This window comes from Schistocerca americana, chromosome 3 (assembly GCF_021461395.2).
Source record: "Schistocerca americana isolate TAMUIC-IGC-003095 chromosome 3, iqSchAmer2.1, whole genome shotgun sequence".
Taxonomy (NCBI): Eukaryota; Metazoa; Arthropoda; class Insecta; order Orthoptera; family Acrididae; genus Schistocerca; species Schistocerca americana.
In genome coordinates this window covers 526,483,506-526,502,412 of record NC_060121.1, presented here as the reverse complement: position 1 = coordinate 526,502,412, position 18,907 = coordinate 526,483,506, and the positions used below count along the sequence as shown (strand labels likewise).

The window sequence follows — 18,907 nt, the reverse complement described above, 5'->3', positions numbered from 1 at the left end:
ACATCGGAGATAGGTCATAACCCTGTCTCAGTCCCTTTTCAACCACTGCCTACCCTTCATGTCCCTCGACTCTTACAACTGCCGTCTGGTTTCTGTACAAGTTGTAAATAGCATTTCGCTCCCTGTATTTTATCCCTGATACTTTCTGAATTTCAAAGAGAGTATTCCAGTCAACATCGTCAAAAGCTTTCTCTAAGTTTACAAATGTTATAAATGTAGGTTTGCAATTCCTTGAACTTTCTTCCAAGATAAGTCGTAGGGTCAGTATTGCCTCGCATGTTTTTGCATTTCTCCGGAATCCATACTGGACTTCCTTGAGGTCAGTTTCTAACAGTTTTTCCATTCTTCTCTAAAGAGTTAGTGTTAGTAATTTGAAACCATGACATATTAAACTGATAGTTCGGTAACTTTCACAACCGTCAGCAACTTATTTCTTTTGAATTGGCATTACTACAATCTGAGGGTATTTCGCCTGTCTCATAAATCTTGCACACCAGATGGAAGAGTTGTGCCATGGCTGGCTCTCCCAAGGCTATCAGTAGTTCTGACGCAATATCGTCTATTCTGGGAGCCTTCTTTCGACTTAGGTCTTTCAGCGCTCTGTCAAATTCTTTTCATAGTATCATATCTCCCATCTCATCTTCATCTATGTCCACTTTCCTTTCTATAATACTACCTTCAAGTTCATCTCCCTTGTACAGACCCTCTATATACTCCTTCCAACTTTCTGCCTTCCCTTTTTGCTTAGGAATGGCTTATCATCTGAGCTCTTGATATTCATACAGCTGCCTCTCTTTTTCCCCAAAGACCTCTTTAACTTCCCTATAGGCGGTATCTAGCTTCCCCCTAGTGAAATATGGTTCTAAATCCTTACATTTTTCCTCTAACTTCTTATCAGTCTCATTTTTTAAAAGTTTATATTCCCTTTCGCTTTCTTCATCTGCTGCATTTTTAAATTTTCTTCTTTCATCAATAAAGTTCAATATCTCTCGTGTTATCCAAGGACTTCTACTAGGCCTTGTCTTTTTACCTACTTTATCGCCGGCCAGAGTGGCCGTGCGGTTCTAGGCGCTACAGTCTGTAGTCGAGTGACCGCTACGGTCGCAGGTTCGAATCCTGCCTCGGGCGTGGATGTGTGTGATGTCCTTAGGTTAGTTAGGTTTAATTAGTTTTAAGTTCTAGGAGACTGATGACCTCAGAAGTTAAGTCGCATAGTGCTCAGAGCCATTTGAACCTACTTTATCCTCTGCTGCTTTCACTGTTTCATCTCTTAAGGCTACCCATTCTTCTTCCATTATGTTCCTTTCTCTGTTCTAGTCAACCGTTGCCTAAAGCTCCCTCTGAAATTCTCAACAGCCTCTGGTTTTTTCAACTTATCTAGTCCCCATCTCCTTTATTTCCTATCTGTTTCCAATCTCTTCAGTTATAATCTATGGTCCATAACCAATAAATTGTGGTCAAAGTCCACATCTTCCTCTGGAAACATTTTATAATTTAAAATCTGCTTCCTAAATCTCTGTCTAACCATTATATCTGAAACCTTCCGGTCCCTCCAAGTCTCTGCCAGGAATACAACCTTCTTTATGATACTTAAACCAAGTGTTGACGATGATTAAATTAAGCTTTGTGCATAATTCCACCGGACGGCTTCCTCTTTCATTCCCTTCCCCCCCAGTCCATATTCACCTACTATTTTCCTTTCCGTTCCTTTTCCTACTATCGAATTCCAGTCCTCCATGACAATTAAATTTTCGTTTACTTCAACTTTCTGAATAATTTCTTTTATCTCGTCATACATTTCTTCAATCTCTTCGTCAATTGTGGAGATAGTTGACATATAAAATTGTACAACTGTAGTAGGCGTGGGCTTCGTGTCTATCTTGGCTACAATAATGCATTCACTATGCTGTTCATGGTAGCTTATCCGTATTCATATTTTCTTGTCCATTATTAAACACACTCCTGCATTACCCCTATTTTACTTTTCATTTATAGCCCTGCAGTCAACTGACCAGAAGTCCTGTTCCTCCTACCACCGAACTCCACTAATTCCCACTATATCTATCTTCAACCTACCCGTTTCCCTTTCTAAATTTTCTGACCTACCTGCCCTGTTAAGAGCTCTAACATTCCAAGCTCCGATTAGTAGAATGCCAGTTTTGTTTCTCCTGATGAAGATATCCTCCTGAGTAGTCCTCACCCGGAGATCATAACTGAGGACTATTTTATCTCCGGAATATTTTACACAATTGGATGCCTTCATCATTTAATCATATAGTAGAGCTGCATGCCCTTGTGAAAAATTACGACTGTAGTTTCGCCTTGCTTACAGCCGTTCGCAGTATCAGCACAGCAAGGCCGTTTTGATTGATGTTACAAGGTCAGATCAGTCAGTCATCCAACTTTTACCACTACAACAACTGAAGAGGCTGCTGCCCCTATTGAGGAACTACATGTTTGTTTGGTCTCTCAACATATACCCGTCCGTTGTGGTTGTACCCAAGGTGCGGCTATCTGTAATCTGTATCGCTGAGGAGCGCGTGCCATCCCACCGACGGTGAGGTCCATGAGGTCCATGGTTCCTTACAGGAAGTTTTGTTGTCCGTCTGTCTGTCTGCCCATATGCCTGTCGGACTGTTAAAAAAACCTTTTTCTCAGGAACGAGCAAACGTATCAGGTTAAATCTATGTCATGTGCTAAGGTCTGTGGTCCCTCGAATACTCGCTCTTTAAAAGTTATAGGAAACTTGCCGTTGATCTGGAATCATGAAATTTGTTAAGAAACAAGATTTCACAGTGCAACTAAAGGAAAAAAATCATAAAATTGTTAATTTTTAAGTTTCTTTATTGTGGGACTGCGGCACATTTATTCCACAGTAACACATTATGCAGAGAATTAGTAGACAGTATGCTGCTTGATATTTTATTTTTGTATATGAGCTTATTTCGGTTTTATTGATTTCATCAATGTACCTGTATCTGCTTATAATCGCAATGATTTATATTTTACTTAATATATAATTTATAAAGGTTTTTTTTCTTTTTTACATTGGATGTTCTACTCACGTCCTGCGGTAGTAAACGGACATATGTCAACTCTGACGAGACGTCTACAGACGTTAAAGTAACCTCTGGCGTGCCACAGGGGAGTGTTGTGGGACCATTGCTTTTCACAATATATATAAATGACCTAGTAGATAGTATCGGAAGTTCCATGCGGCTTTTCGCGGATGATGCTGTAATATACAGAGAAGTTGCAGCATCAGAAAATTGCAGCGAAATGCAGGAAGATCTGCAGCGGATAGGCACTTGGTGCGAGGAGTGGCAACTGACCCTTAACATAGGCAAATGTAATGTATTGCGAACACATAGAAAGAAGGATCCTTTACTGTATGATTATATGATAGCGGAACAAACACTGGTAGAAGTTACTTCTGTAAAATATCTGGGAGTATGCGTACGGAACGATTTGAAGTGGAATGATCATATAAAATTAATTGTTAGTAAGGCAGGTGCCAGGTTGAGATTCATTGGGAGAGTCCTTAGAAAATTTAGTCCACCAACAAAGGAAGTGGCTTGCAAAACACTCGTTCGACCTATCCTTGAGTATTGCTCATCAGTGAGGGATCCGTACCGGGTCGGGTTGACAGAGGAGATAGAGAAGATCCAAAGAAGAGCGGCTCGTTTCGTCACAGGGTTATTTGGTAAGCGTGATAGCGTTACGAAGATGTTTAGCAAACTCAAGTGGCAGACTCTGCAAGAGAGGCGCTCTGCATCGCGGTGTAGCTTGCTGTCCAGGTTTCGAGAGGTGCGTTTCTGGATAAGGTATCGAATATATTGCTTCCCCCTACTTATACCTCTCGAGGAGATCACTAATATAAAATGAGAGAGATTCGAGCGCGCACGGAGGCTTCCCGGCAGTCGTTCTTCCCGCGAACCATACGCGACTGGAACAGGAAAGGGAGGTAATGACAGTCTCACGTAAAGTGCCCTCCGCCACACACCATTGGGTGGCTTGCGAGTATAAATGTAGATGTAGATGAGCGAACTATTAGTCCTGTTATTATATATTATGTAAAATCTAAATAAATGCTACTGTTTGCAGATGTACTGATGAAGGCAACAAAATCGAAATAAGCTCATATACAAAACTGAATGTCAAGCAGTATACTGTCTACTAATTCTCTGCATAATGTTAATTTTTAATTTTATCTCATGAAAAAATGTTTCCTTTGTCGCTTGTTACCCGACTTCAAACTTAAAATTAAAACATTAAGAAAGTCATGGAATTCCTGGAACTGACATCCAGCCAGTATCGATGACGATAACAGGGAAAAGTCGTCTAGATTCTCGACTTGCTGGATGGAATAACTGTCGACGTACGCAGTTAGTCAGTGCGGAACCCTCAGACCGTGAGTCCTGCACGCACCTGATCAACCTTTTTTTTAATTATTTTACGGTTTCAAAAACTACGTACATCTTTGGCTGAAAAGCTGATTTTGTTACTCACCGAGCCCAGCTGCACGAGAGATGTCTGAATAACGATGAAAGAAACAAATCGTAACGTGTGCTTGGGAATATCTGCTTGGGCGGAACTCTGAACAAAAGGCGGCTGTGAGGCGGGTGTGTTGTCGATGCACGGCCGCCCGCAGGCCGGAGACGGTTGCGAGCCGTTCGTCAGCCCGGCAGCCCCACCTGTTGCGGCCCTCCTGAAACATTGATGGCCGCTCGAGGCAGATTTACACGCCGTCCCCCAGCCAAGCTGCCCCGCCAACCAAACACTTTACACGTGGTCCTGGCTGCGGCGCCGCTCTTGCGTCTTGCAAGGAGGCCACACGGCATCGGTTTTTATTTTTTTTTTTATTTCTTACACACTACCGGAAAAAAATTAGTATACCCGTTTAGAGGTTTGCAATTCACTCAAGATTTATTGCTGCGGCAGTGCATACGGAGTACATGAAATGATTACATTTACGAATCAATACCACAAGCTGTTCTGAGGTACCAGATATCGACCATTGCTGATATATCTACATCAGTATGTGGTGTTGCATCCACAGGCTGCAAAGCCGGAGTTGACTCTGGCATCTGGCCAGTCGTACAGAAGGCGAATACCGTCGTGGAATACGTTATGCCATGCCTGATCTACCTTTTCACGTAATTTTCTAAGAGTTGTTGGCTGACAAGTCGCATGAGTCACTTCTTGTCCCACCATATCCCATACATGATCGATTAGAGACAAGTCCAGAGATCGTGCTAGCCATGGAAATTGCTGTACGTCTTGCACAGCACGTTGAGTTTCAGGGGCATTGTGTGAGCGAGCACCATCCTATTGGAACAACACATCACCTTCCTGTTGAAAGAACGGCAAAAGAATGGGTCTAACAACATTCTGCACTTACCGAGCGCTGGTTAGTGTCCCCTCCACAAACACCAAAGGTGAACGAAAGTTGTAGCTTATCGCACCCCAGACCATAAGGCCTGGGATGGGGCCAGAGTAACTCTGACGAATGCATTCTATGAGGCAGCTTTCACTAGGTCTACATCGTATGCGCAAACGACCATCACTTAAACGCAGGCAGAATCTGCTTTCATCGCTAGAGATCACAGCGCGCCGTTCCACCTTCCAAGTGATCCTCTAACGTCGGGACGGCCAAGATTTCGACTTGTGCGCCATGTCCTGCCACGAGTGCCTCAGCGCTCGGCTTCGCTGCACATTCCCCCCTTCCGCCACGCCACACAAAGAGAGGGGGTAACTGTGAACGCACCACATTAAATGGCACTGCAGTCACACTGCATATGACTTAGTTTTATATTCCAGATTTCTCAGCAACACAAACAAAACAAATTTTCAGTATTATTTACTTTTTGAGGCAATGAAAACATAATTTTTATCTGGTAGAAAGTGTCGTCATATGAACAGATGCAGACAATTTCACACAAGTTGCCACGTAATCGTGACTTATGTTGCTTCATAACTGAGAAAAGGTCTTTCTCACAAATATGTCGATCGAAATATTGTAGCACCTTTGCAACCACATTATGGGTAAGTGGGAACTCTACCTGAGGAAAGCTCTGTAGATGTCCTCGACAGTTCTAACGTAAAAGGATTTGTCATTACAACAGGAATAACCTTTCAGATCGATCAGTTACATCTGCTCATGCACAGGGGCGCTTTCAACTGAAACGGTCTTGAAAACAGATGTAAGACTGACACTGTCCTCAAAATGTTTACTAAACCATTTTTATAATTCTTTCAAGGTGGGAATGAATTCTTCAAACTTCACATTTTCTTTAACGGCAGTGAGCTTAGGGAACTGGACTGTGTTTATCAAAATGTCTTCCTTCTATAAAGCGATTTTCTTTTTAAACGTCTCCATCTAATCAGAAAGAAATTGTATCTTACCCTACAATATCTTACTGTGGGGTCAGGGATTTTCTCTGTCTCGTGATGACTGGGTGTTGTATGATGCCCTTAGGTTAGTTAGGTTTAAGTAGTTCTAAGTTCTAGGGGACTGATGATCATAGATGTTAAGTCCCATAGTGCTCAGAGCCATTTGAATCATCTTACTGTGGGCAGTGTGCAGCCAAGTCCTCTAAAAATACGAGGTATGCAATCTATTCCGGATGTTCTAATTGTCGTTCCTGCAATCCTTTTTCCTTCATAAATTCAACAGTAATGAGTTTTAAATCGAAAAATCGTTCCAGGCTTCTCCCTGACTTAACTAGCTGACTTTACAGTAATAAATAGTCTCCATACTCTTCATTAACTTCGACTTAAAATAGTTGCAACTAACAGTGGAATAACGCATGCGACATCGGAAATTTTACTGTTCATACCACCAATATTTTCAGGTGCTGCATGCCTACAAAATTGTTACGGCTTTCGTGGCTACTTCTTGACAAACTGGCTGATGGCTTTTGTCTGGGGGTCTTTGGCCAATGTTTCTTTGATGATTTTTCTGACGTTTCACCAGCACGAGTAGCCGGCATTGTCATAGCTTCCACTCTCCATTGCTGGTGAAGCTTTGACAATGCCAGCCACGTATGCTAGCGAAACGTCAAAAAAATCATCAACCAAGGTTGGCCGAACAAACAGAGACAGAAGCGAACAGGCAGTCTGTTAGCACAAAGTAATTATTGATATACTGAGGAATGAATCCCATCTGTCGATCGTTGTAATTCATTGCTCTTGTTGCCAACTAAATCTTTAACTTCCTTCAGCATCGCATTGTAATACCGTTTCCTAGTAAATTTGCAGTACCCACCACTTATGCAACTGCATAATATATATTGAGAATTGTCAAATCTCTCTTCCGTTTTTCTATTCTCTTTCAAAGGATTGCGACGGTAGGTCGCTATACTGGCTCAGTTTCTGCAAACATCCACTACACCTGCGAACGTCCTTCATACCACGAGCAAATAGCGAAGGGTAAACAGCGTTGACGCCACGATTCTGCAGACCGAAAACTGCTACACCGTGATAGTAAATGAAATGTCGCTTTTTACCAAATACTTCCGGAAAGGAACGAGAAAAGGCGATACAGGCGGAGCCTCGGCCCGCGTGAAGTTTGTCACCCCGTGGCCGGCACTGCTCTAACGGCAGCAGTCTAACCGTGCACGCCGATGCCGTGGCGTGAGTGGAAAACGGGCTAGAGGCATGCGTGCCCGTTGTCCCAGTGCTAATAACCGCTTCGCAACATTCTTGTCGATACATCTGGCTCCCAAGCCCTCTTACGTGTGCGGTGGTAGCTGTACGATCTGCCACTGTTGCCCTTACAATACGACGACCCTTGCGGGCTTCTGTGAACGTCCAGAGTCTCGTCCATGGGTGTGAGAACGTTCACGTGATCACAGTCACCAGCATTGTTGCACAACTGACGCAGCACAACCAACCTGTGTGACAGTTCTCCGGAAGAACCATCCCGCCGCTCGGGAGGCCACAATTCGACCTCTTTCAAACTCGCTCAATTGGCTGTAGGAAGCACGAATGCATCTCTGTGGCATGGTTGCCTGCTTGCTTCACATGTTTGCGCACACTGACCCTTCTAGCTGTGAGCGTTCCCTATTAAAGGGCAGACACAGATGGCGCTCTGTTTAGCTATGCCAGTACGTCATCTTTCGGCGTACCATGTTGAAACCTTTATCAGTACATCTACTATACCTCAATGGCATGTAACGTCATCGGATAAAAATCGATGTCGTCTTTACAGCTGCACTATTTTTTTCGTGTAGAGTATTTATGGTATATGAAATTCAGAATTCAAATATCAGTTACCAATACAATTCAATGGTCCTCCAAAACGTCTCGAAAAAACCGACTTAGTTTACCTAGAGTATTTAATACCATAAAGTAAGACCAATATTTCGACAGGCTGCGCAGCTCTGTCGTGGAATGATCGTCTGCCACACACGAGGGGCCTCGTGTCGATTGCTGCCCTACGCAAATTTTTAAACAAGGCACTTGTTCTACAAGCATTTCCGTGAAGCGTAAAATGCGTAAAGATGAAAAATAATTCAGTTAGTAATGTTTTTTTAATTCAAGCAATCTTTATTAACTGTCTTTTATAAAAGATCGGTAACTAAGAATTTATGCTTGCAGTGACAGCGTTCTACATCTTTATTCTTCATGTCTACATACACTGACAGAAAAAAATCGCAACACCAAGAAGAGCTGTGCGACATGAACGAAAGTTGGCAGGTGTGTTCCTACATCTGACAGAAGATGTCTACTCAAATTTCGCACCAGTCGCATATGAGTGGCGGTAGCAACGCCACCAAAACTAACCTAAACTCCACCCGAATAGACCATGAACGCCCAACGGCACCGACCGGCCGCCGTGTCATCCTCAGCCCACAGGCGTCACTGCATGCGGATATGGAGTGGCATTTGGTCAGCACACCGCTCTCCCGAGTAACGCCACTAGGAGGAGGCAAATCAGGTTTGCTTTAAGTACGTGCTATAACGGTCGCGTGCGTTATCTGCATTTAAGATTGAATGTGGTGAGTTGTTGTTGGTCAAGAATGCCTTTAAGGTGAAAATGGAACCATTATCAACACCTCACTGAAACTTACTGGCAGATTAAAACTGTGTGCCGGTCCGCGGTAGAGTGAAAATTTCAATCTAGTAACTCTTCACTGAGTTTGAACGAGGTTGTGTAATAGGTCTACGAGAAGCTGGACGTTCCTAATGTGATATTCCGGGAAGATTGGCAGGACTGTATCCACTGTACAGGAATGCTGGCAGCGGTGGTCACGGGAATGTACCGTCTCAATAACACTGGGCTCCGGACAGCCACGTTGCACTACCAAGAGGGAAGACCAACGTGTTCGACGTATACCTCTAGCGCATCGTGCAACTGTTATAAATTGGTTACTTCAAGGACAGCTCTGTTTGGAATGCAGGAGGACGGTGTAGGTTATCTTCAATCAGAAATATTCCTAACAATTAGTAATAAAATGATATTTATTAAATATGAATAAATACTAAACTTAAATAACGCTTCTTGTGAACGGTACAACACAATTAGTCGTTTGAAATTATTACCAGTCCTCTAAAATATTAAAGTCTTGTCACCGTACATTTGAGTGATGCCTACGTAGAATCCAGAGCAGGTCTACGGTGCCTACGAAGCCTGTCTCGGGGACAACTGCAGCTTGTAGACTCGGCGGTGACTCGAGACTACGCGGTTCGGCGCAGTTCAAAATTGTTCAAATGGCTCTGAGCACTTTGAGACTTAACATCTGAGATCATAAGTCCCCTAGAACTTAGAACTAGTTAAACCTAACTAACCTAAGGACATCACACACATACATGCCCGAGGAAAGATTCGAACATCCGACCGCAGCAGCCGCGCGGTTCCGGACTGAAGCGCCTAGAACCGCTCGGCCATCACGGCTGGCTTCGACGCAGTGAAGAGAACTGTGCTCCGGTATTTAACGAGGCATCGACCAATCGCTATCCACACAGGTGATGCTCACGTGTTGGCAACTGCGGCCCTGGCTGACCTCGGTAGTGTTCGCACTGCCAACGTTTACAGCTGCTGCTCTATGAGTGTTTCGAGTGCAGCTTATCGACTGTGGTGCGGTATTCTCTGAAGTCGTGAATACAGTCGCCACAACGCTGAACCCAGACGCCATGTAGCGTGCATTCCACTGACCCCAAACCACCGATCAGTAGTATCAAGCGAGAGCTCATTGGAGGGCAGGATAGAGGTCCGTTGTGTTTTCTGATGAGAGCTGGTTCTGCCTCAGTGCCAGTGATGGCCGTGTGTTGGTTAGAAGGAGGTCAGTTGAGGGTCTGCAACCAAACTGTCTGCGTGCTAGACACTCTGCACCTACACCTGGAGTTACGATCTGGGGTGGGATTACGTACAACAGCAGGAGCACTCTCGTGGTTATCCCACGCAACCTAACTGTCAATTTGTACGTCAAGTCAATCTGCTGATTTGATTTGATCTGTTGTGCTACCATTCATGAACAGCATTCCAGGGGATTTTTTCCAGCTGGCTAATGGTCGCCCACATACCGCTGTTGTACTCCAACATGCTCTACAGACTGTCGACATGTTGCCTTGGCCTGCGCATAACCAGATTTGTCTCCAATTGAGCACATGTTGGACATCATCGAACGACAATTCTAGCGTCAACCACAACAACATTAACAGTTCCTGTATTGACCGACTAAATGCAATGGCCATGGAACTCTACCCAACAAACTGACATCCAGCACCTGCACAATACATTACATGCACGTTTTCATGCTTCCATTCAACATTCTGGCGGCTACACGGGTTATTAATGTACCAGAATTTCACTTGTGCTATGGCTTATCTCGGACTTGCATTAACCTGTGATCCTGCAATGTTTATCACTTAAATATGTTACCTAGACAAATACATTCCCGAAATTCATTTCTCTAGATCTATTTTTTGGTATTACCGATTTTTCCCCGACAACGTATGTTTTGATGGAGAAATTACATAATCAGTAATCAGCGGGTTAGATGATAGAGCATTTTATACCTACTGTTTGCTCCTCTTTCATGTAAACTGACAGGAGCGGTTGTCTTACGAAATATCGTATTCATGATCCATGGAACTAGTATTAATCTAATCTAATCTAATCTTACTGATAAATTATTTTAAGGCATGGATCCCTCTGTTCTGCCAACCTCACTCTTTATGTAATAGCCAGCCAGAACGTTTCAGTTTATTTAGCTTTTATCCGTGCAACAACATTTGGAGGAAATAATCGAACATAATGGTATTTACTAAATGAAGTAGAGAATGTTCATGTGATTTCATCTATTTGTCATATGTCTTGAACATTTAGGCGAGGTCAAGAAGTCTTGTATTTAACTGTTGGTTGTTTGGGGTTCTGGACAAGTGAAAGTTCATGATATACTGACTACGAAACCTTCTTCAACAGTCTGAGGGTTTCATTCGTTATTGATATAACAAATTTTCATATTTGCAATGGCTTATATCGCGCGTACATTAACCTGTGATCTTGCAATGTTAATGACTTAAATATTTTACGTAGAAAAATCTATTCCCGAAATTTCATTACTCTACATTAATTATTTTTTGGTGTTGTGATTTTTTCCCATCAGTGTATTTATTTCTCAACGTAGTAACACTGCAACGAACACATTACTCCCAGCCAGAGACTAGTTTGCATCACTGTAGAAAGTTTGACTTTTTGACGGAGCCATAACCTCACTTCTGTTTTAGCCTCTTTATCACTATGAAAGTGAAGTCGTCGAAGGTGTTCTTTATATTTTGGAAACAGATGAAAATCGGATGGAGCCAACTCGGGACAGTAAGGAGGATAATCGATGACAGATTGGTGCAGACGTCGCAACGTTCGTGCGTGGTCTAGCACTGTTATACTGAAGGAGATGATGATCCATGTGTGGACGAAATCGTCAAATTCGTGCTTTCAGTTTTCTCAAGCACCGACGTAGTTACGTTACGCACTGCCATGTTCCATGTTACTATTCGAAGCTCTATAGTGGCAGACAGCTGCAAATATGTAGTCGTAGTGAATAAAGATATCGAATGTTAATAACGCTGGTTTTATTTGATAAGCGTCAAGAGTTTTCCCACAAAAATTCAGAGGCTTTACTTTTCAGCACACCCTCGTAAATAAGAGGACATGCATTTTTCGTAAAATTGACAATTAGATATGTTTTAATTAGCGCGTATTTGATGCATTTTATATTTAAACGATGTAGGTATTCGAACTGAACGGGAAAAACGAAAAAATACTGACCTAACGAGACTCGAATGCAGCGATTTTCTGCCTCGAGCACAACTGAACTTTTTCCATTTTATCTATTTTTTACTTCACGGTAATGCTCTTAGAACATGCACTTTTGTTTAAAAATATGCATTGGCTGAGAATCGAAGCCAAGCATTCTGTCACAGTGCCACATTGTCTGTCAGAAATTCAATCTTACTATATGGTATTAAACGTGCTCAGAAGACTTCAAAGTAGATTTTCTCGAGGATTTTTGAGAGTTGCATCGAACTGTCTTGGGTGAGCGACATTAGAGTTCTGAGCTTCACGTACCACAAATATGAAAAAAATTAGGAAAATTCGATTGTCGTGTGGTCTCCAGTCTCCGACACCCAGGTGTTAGCAATGTTCTCGGTTCGTCTGTGGAGCTTTCGCGGCGAAGTCTGGCGGACATTTCTCCTGGCACGAAAAGTGTACGCGCTCAGTTAGCCACCATACGGTCCGACAACGCGACAACGAGGAGTGATGGTGTGGCGTGCCTTTTCTTTTCATAGCGGGACCCCTATGGCTACCATCCGTGACAGACTTTCAGCATAGAGGTACGTCGACGATGTTCTACGCCACGTTTTGCTGCCCTTCGTGGTAACCAATGCTGTTCGTACAGTTCAGCAAGATAATGCCCGCCCGCCTGTGATAAGTTTCTAGTGTTTGTCTTCGTGCTTGTCAAACCCTACTTTGGCCAGAAAGGTCGTCAATCTCTCCCCATTTGAGAACGTTTGGAGCATTATGGACATGGTCGTCCAACCAGCTCGGTATTTTGACAATCCAACACGTCAGTTGGACAGAATTTGGCATCATATCACTCAGGAGAACATTCGACAACTCTACCATGCCATGCCGACTAATTGCTTGAATAAGAGCCGGAGGTGGACAAACGTGCTGTTGACATGTTCAACTTGTGAAGCTCTTTCTCTTGAATTAATCATCCAGTTTTTTCTGACATTGCAATCATTTGTTTGTCTGTACATGTATATCACATCTACCAATTTCCGTCCTATTTGCATAATTCCTTCGTGGTGCGTTGCTCTTTTTTCAAAAAAATAAATGGGGTGTACTACTCGTCCATTTTGATTTATTATAAACGTTTGTCGTTTGCTTTTCTATTTGAGTATTGTATTCCCTACAGCAAACGACACTGTCATCAAGTTTTAAGATACTTAAAAAGCTCTGATGGTAGATATTACTTTTGTGAAGTTTATTTTCACACATATCGTTTTCTGTCAAAAGTTTCGCTCCGTCTTACGTCTTACGTGGCATAAACACCCAATGAGAATTTGTATTTACTTTTTGGGTTTTCTAAAGTTTTTATGTTTTTAGGGTCTGCGATGCTTGTCTAAAAATATTTATTTTGGTGGTTAACGTATGTACAGTTTTTATGGTTATTTCCGCGTGGCTACTGAGGCCATTTGTAGTTTATGGTTACTGGGTGCGTTACTTACAAGTTTCCTAATGTGTGGTATTGGAATGGTTTTTTGAACCGTTTGGTCTGGATAGTCAACGACTGCTTCCTGTTTTGAAGGCGTGCGAATGTGTCGTTCGTTTGCCCTTTTCCTACTTTATGTAACACAAGCACCTGGTAATTTAAGCGGCTGTAACTGAACAGCCCAAGCGATTTAATTTATTCCATCAGTTGTTAGGGTTACAGTGTTTTCTTCATGGTTATGTGTCCTCACTGCAGACAGGTTTCGCGTGCCTATAATATACCTGGACCGCTTTACCTTGAATCATGTGTTTTGTCCGTTTAACGTACACTGTACAATGAGTGTTCACGCCCACCACTTGTTATCTGCGGTTTGTATAGGAGGGTATCGTTCCTCCTATAGTTTTTTTTTTAGTGTAAGGCTTATCTAGGTTCCTTGTAGATGCCGCTGTCTATTCTTACTTTCTAAGGGGTACCGAGGCTGTGGGATTTGCCACCGCTTATTGTTGATCGTCGGTGGTGTTATATGTACTTGTTGGTAGTACGGACACAGTGGTTTTCTGGATATCATTCTCTCATTCGGAAGGTGTTCGCATATACTGCACCTGTAGTAGTGGTACATTAATAATGATCACGTATAAGTCTTTGTTTTATTAACTTTTAACGGTTGCTTAGATGAAAGTGGTTGTTTTGGGGCATTACGGTTACAAATAGTGATTCTTTGCACTTTTTAGCCGTACGTCTATCGCTGTACTTCTACTGTATTTTATAGATGACCCAGTAACGGTGATTACAATGTTTTTGCTTGTGGCTGATGGGTGTTCCTGAGTCGTAGGTGGTGTGTGTGGCACATACGGCCTCCTGGTTTGTTGTACTGAGTTGTCGCGGACCATGGTGCTGGCCTGTTATTTTCGGACGCATCTGCGTTGTTGGTAGTACTATTTGTCTGTCACGAAGTGTCGTGTTGTGGTTAGTTCCACGTACCAAGTTGTGTCACTTTACTTTCCGCATTTACGGTTGTGTTATTGCTTCGGATGATTATGCGTATGCCACTCGCTACTTTCCGCACATTCAAATGTTTTGTTAATCTGCATTTAAACACATACATATATGTGTCCAATCACTTGCCATTCCCAGCGTTAATTTGTATTTACTTTTCAGAGTTTTCTAAAGTTTTTATGTTTTTAGGGTCTGCGGTGCTTGTCTAAAAGATGTTTATTTTGGTGGTTGACATATGTGCAGTTGTTGTGTTTATTTCCACGTGGCTACTGAGGCCATTTGCAGTTTATGCTTACTAGGTGTGCTACTTACAAGTTTCCTAATGTGTGGTATTGGAATGGTTTTTTGAACAGTTTGGTCTGGATATATAACGACTGCTTCCTGTTTTTAAGGTGTGTGAATGTGTCGTTTGCTTGCCCTTTTCCTACTTTATGTGTGTTTGTGCACTATTCAGTTGTGACCTTTTTGTAGTAGATATCATGCTATGTAATGAACGACTTCAACCGCCACATTATTTTTGTTTCAAATGTGTAATTGAGTATGGTTCATTAGTAACTTGGAGAAGTTTCAGCGTTGATTTTCTCTGTACAAAGTGGCTTATGGGCGCATAGTTTCGTTTTACACTGGTGTCCCGCTATCACAGTGTAGTTAAGATGTGTGGAGTTGTAATATATGAATTATGCATTTCGTCTAATATTATTTCACAAAGATTGCCATTGGGTATGGGACGAAATGCACAACATTTCTTAGGTTAGCGAGGACATATAAGGATGCACTCAGCGTTTGTCACGTTTGTTTAGGTTATTGCTGGTGTTCACATTCTTACGGAATGTTTGGAGTTCATTGTCTTGCTCTTGTATGTTAATTCGTGTGTGTTCTTGTTTTGGATTTCATATGGAAATTTTTAATTTCGTGGTCCAGTATGTGTATGTTACACACATGTGGCTACTGGGTTTACTGCATGACTTACAGGATACTTTATAAGCTATTGTTACTTATAAATAGGGGGTTTTCCACGCGAGATGTTATTTGGCAATTGTTCGTCGATTTGTATCACTTATTTACTTTTAACCATGTGGGTACTTGTTGACGGTGGATGTTACTAATTTTGGCAACATTGTTTTATGTCCAGTAAATTTCCTGCAATTAGAAGAAACATAAGTGACTTGTCACAATTAATAAAATATTCTGGGCAATTATGCCGTGGTCTAAGGGATTTCATTTCAAAACTCGACGTTTCGTCCCCATCTTTTTGAACGTCCAGTTTACATCCTGGTTCGCTACTGAGTCATTCAATAAAGTTACGATCCCCCTTGAAAATATCTTCCGCAGATGGGGACGAAACGTCGGGTTTTGAAGTGATATCCCTTAGACCACGGCATAATAGCCCGGAATATTTTATTAATAGTGACAATTCTGGCTGTGAAAGTTTACATTTTACAATTGGTGACTTGTTTCGTCGTTACTTTGGAGATAATGTATTTAGTCTCTTTTACTTACCCAAGTTACATACACGTTTGCTATGCTAGCGTCGTGGACCTCTGGGATATGACTGGGTTGCTGAATAGTAACATCAGTGAAGCACGTGTCTATTCTTATACCAGGCTTCATACAATGTTTTACATCGGTTACGTATTAGAGATCATTAGAGTATATGTTATCATTTCGGTGGGTTTGCATTTCCAGTGCCGTTTGTTCATTAAGTTTTTGTTGCATTTGTTTACTCCAGCCATTTAGTATTATGTTATTAGTTTGTTTCGTTTTCTATTATTCACGTATCCCATATTTGTAGATGTCCCAGTTAGTGATACGTGTGACTGCGATTGCTTTGCTGGTGTAATTCGTTGTACATTTCGGGTTCCCCTCGGTTACATTACGTCAGTGGAGTATGCGAGTACTGGATTAAGGAAAAAAGAAATTAAGCAATTGAAGTTAGATCCAGAATTTAGTTTTGTATGGATAATGATATGGTTCAAATGGCTCTGAGCACTATGGGACTTAACTTCTGAGGTCATCAGTCCCCTAGAACTTAGAACTACTTAAACCTAACTAACCTAAGGACATCACACACATCCATGACCGAGGCAGGATTCGAACCTGCGACCGTAGCGGTCGCGCGGTTCCAGACTGTAGCGCCTAGAACCGCACGGCCACTCCGGCCGGCTGGATAACGATAGTACATTTTTATTATGTGATTATATGATGTAATTTATTCCCTTTTTAGCCATAAATTTTGATTTTTGTTGTCTGTACTCTGATACTCCTCAATCATGCTATGTATGTTTGCTTCTACAGGGCCCTGAAGATGACGCTTTTCGGTGTCGAAATTGGGAACATGTTCTGAATAAATGACGTTGAATTACAATAGAGCTATTGGTTTTGATTATCATCATTGAAGTATCATATCCGGCTGCTGTTCCACAGTCCTCAATGAATTGCTAGAAAAATGTGCATCTAAACTTTCCTGGGTATGAAAATAACCGAGGCAGCATACACAGACCACAATTTACCTAGTATGTTAGTTAGTTTCATGTTTTATGGATCATTTGCAAGATAAATCGTAATGATGTGGAACGAGTTCGTTAACATTCACGTCACAAATTAATTTGTAAATATGGCTACATGGCGAACATTTATAAATTCTTTTTTTGTTTTTTAATATCATTATGATTATTAAATTTACAGACGTGAGTTAGTAGCTACTACCCTTCATCTGTTATACATTAAAATAAAAGAAAGTCTTCTACAGTGTAGTAGTTGTCAAAGAGAAACTTTTCAGTTTGTTTCCAAATTTTACTTTGCTCTCTATCAGATATTTTATGTCACTGGGTGAGTTACCAAAAATTTTAGTTGCAACATTGTGCACCCCTTTTTGTGATACAGAACATGGTTAATGTGGAGTAATTAACGTAATTTTTCCTTCTGTTTTTGTGGTTTTATTCATCAGCGTTCCTTTTCAACTGCAGTGGCTTGTTTACAACAAACTTCAGGAGGAAATAAATATACTTGAAGGAGTAGTCAATCTGCCCTACTCCTTAAACGGGTGTCTACAAGCTGACAGTGGCTGTATACCAAACATTATTCTTAGAGCACGTTTTTCGGCAATGGAGACTTCCCTTCTTTAAGATGTGTTACCCCAGAACATTATTCCATACGACATTATTGAATAAACATGCCATCTTCATTATTTGTCTCTCCCCAAGATTAGCAATGATTCTAATTGCAAATGTGGCCAAAATAAGTCGTTTTAGGCCTTCCAAAATGTGCTTTTTCCAGTTCAAACTCTCATCAGTATGGACACCAAATAATTTTTAAGTTTCCACTCTATTTGTTTTTTCCTCGCCATGTGTTACACTTATCACTGGTATTGCATCCCTACATGGGCAGAACAGGATATGTTGGGTCTTTTTAAAGCTGAGAATGGGACTCTTCGCAGAAAACCAGTCAATGATACTTTTAAGAATCATTATTACTATTTCTTCTGTTACTTGGATTTATTACAACACTAGTGTCATCTACAAAAAGAGCTAATTCTGATTGTAGTGTAATAGACAGAAGGTCGATTACATGTATGAGGAGCAATAGTGAGCCTAAGATCATGTATTGGGGAACCCAATATGTGATTTCTCCCCAGTCAGAACAATGCGCCCGATTACATTGGTTAAATTACTAAGTGCAACTTTCTGCACTCTTTTAGTTAGACATGACATTATCAGTTGCTTGCCTCTACCATCAATCCCACAAAACTTCAGCTTATCTAAGAGAATATTACATTACATTAACACTTGTTCCATAGATCATGAACATGACAGTTCGTAATGATGTGGAATGTGTAAGCTGAACATAATTTTTCTTTACACAACATTTTTTTTCCTACTTCATATTTAAAAATTTATCACAAAGATTTGTCGTTTAGTAATTTGGGAGAACTACAGTTCAAACCCGTGTCCGCCCATCCTGATTTAGGTTTTCCATGATTTCACTAAATCGCTTCAGGCAAATGCCAGGATGGTTCCTTTAAAAGGGCATGGCTGACTTTCTTCCCCATCCTTCACTAATTCGATGGGACTTATGACTTGCTGTTTTGACCCTTCTCCCAAATCAACCAACCATTCAGTAATTCTTTTACTTTGTTTATAAATGGTGGTTACTGTGATTCATACAGTCAAATGCCTTGGATAGGTCAG

General features: G+C 41.6%; 1 protein-coding gene across 1 annotated transcript in view; it reads left to right on the top strand.

Annotated features, from left to right (window-relative positions):
- LOC124606191 (synaptotagmin-5) overlaps positions 1 to 18,907 on the top strand; it is a 241,677-nt gene that overhangs the window by 58,626 nt on the left and 164,144 nt on the right. The window contains exon 3 of the mRNA XM_047138159.1: positions 9,836 to 9,869. Within this exon, the coding sequence (XP_046994115.1) occupies positions 9,836 to 9,869 (34 nt within the window). The remainder of the gene's footprint in view (positions 1 to 9,835; positions 9,870 to 18,907) is intronic.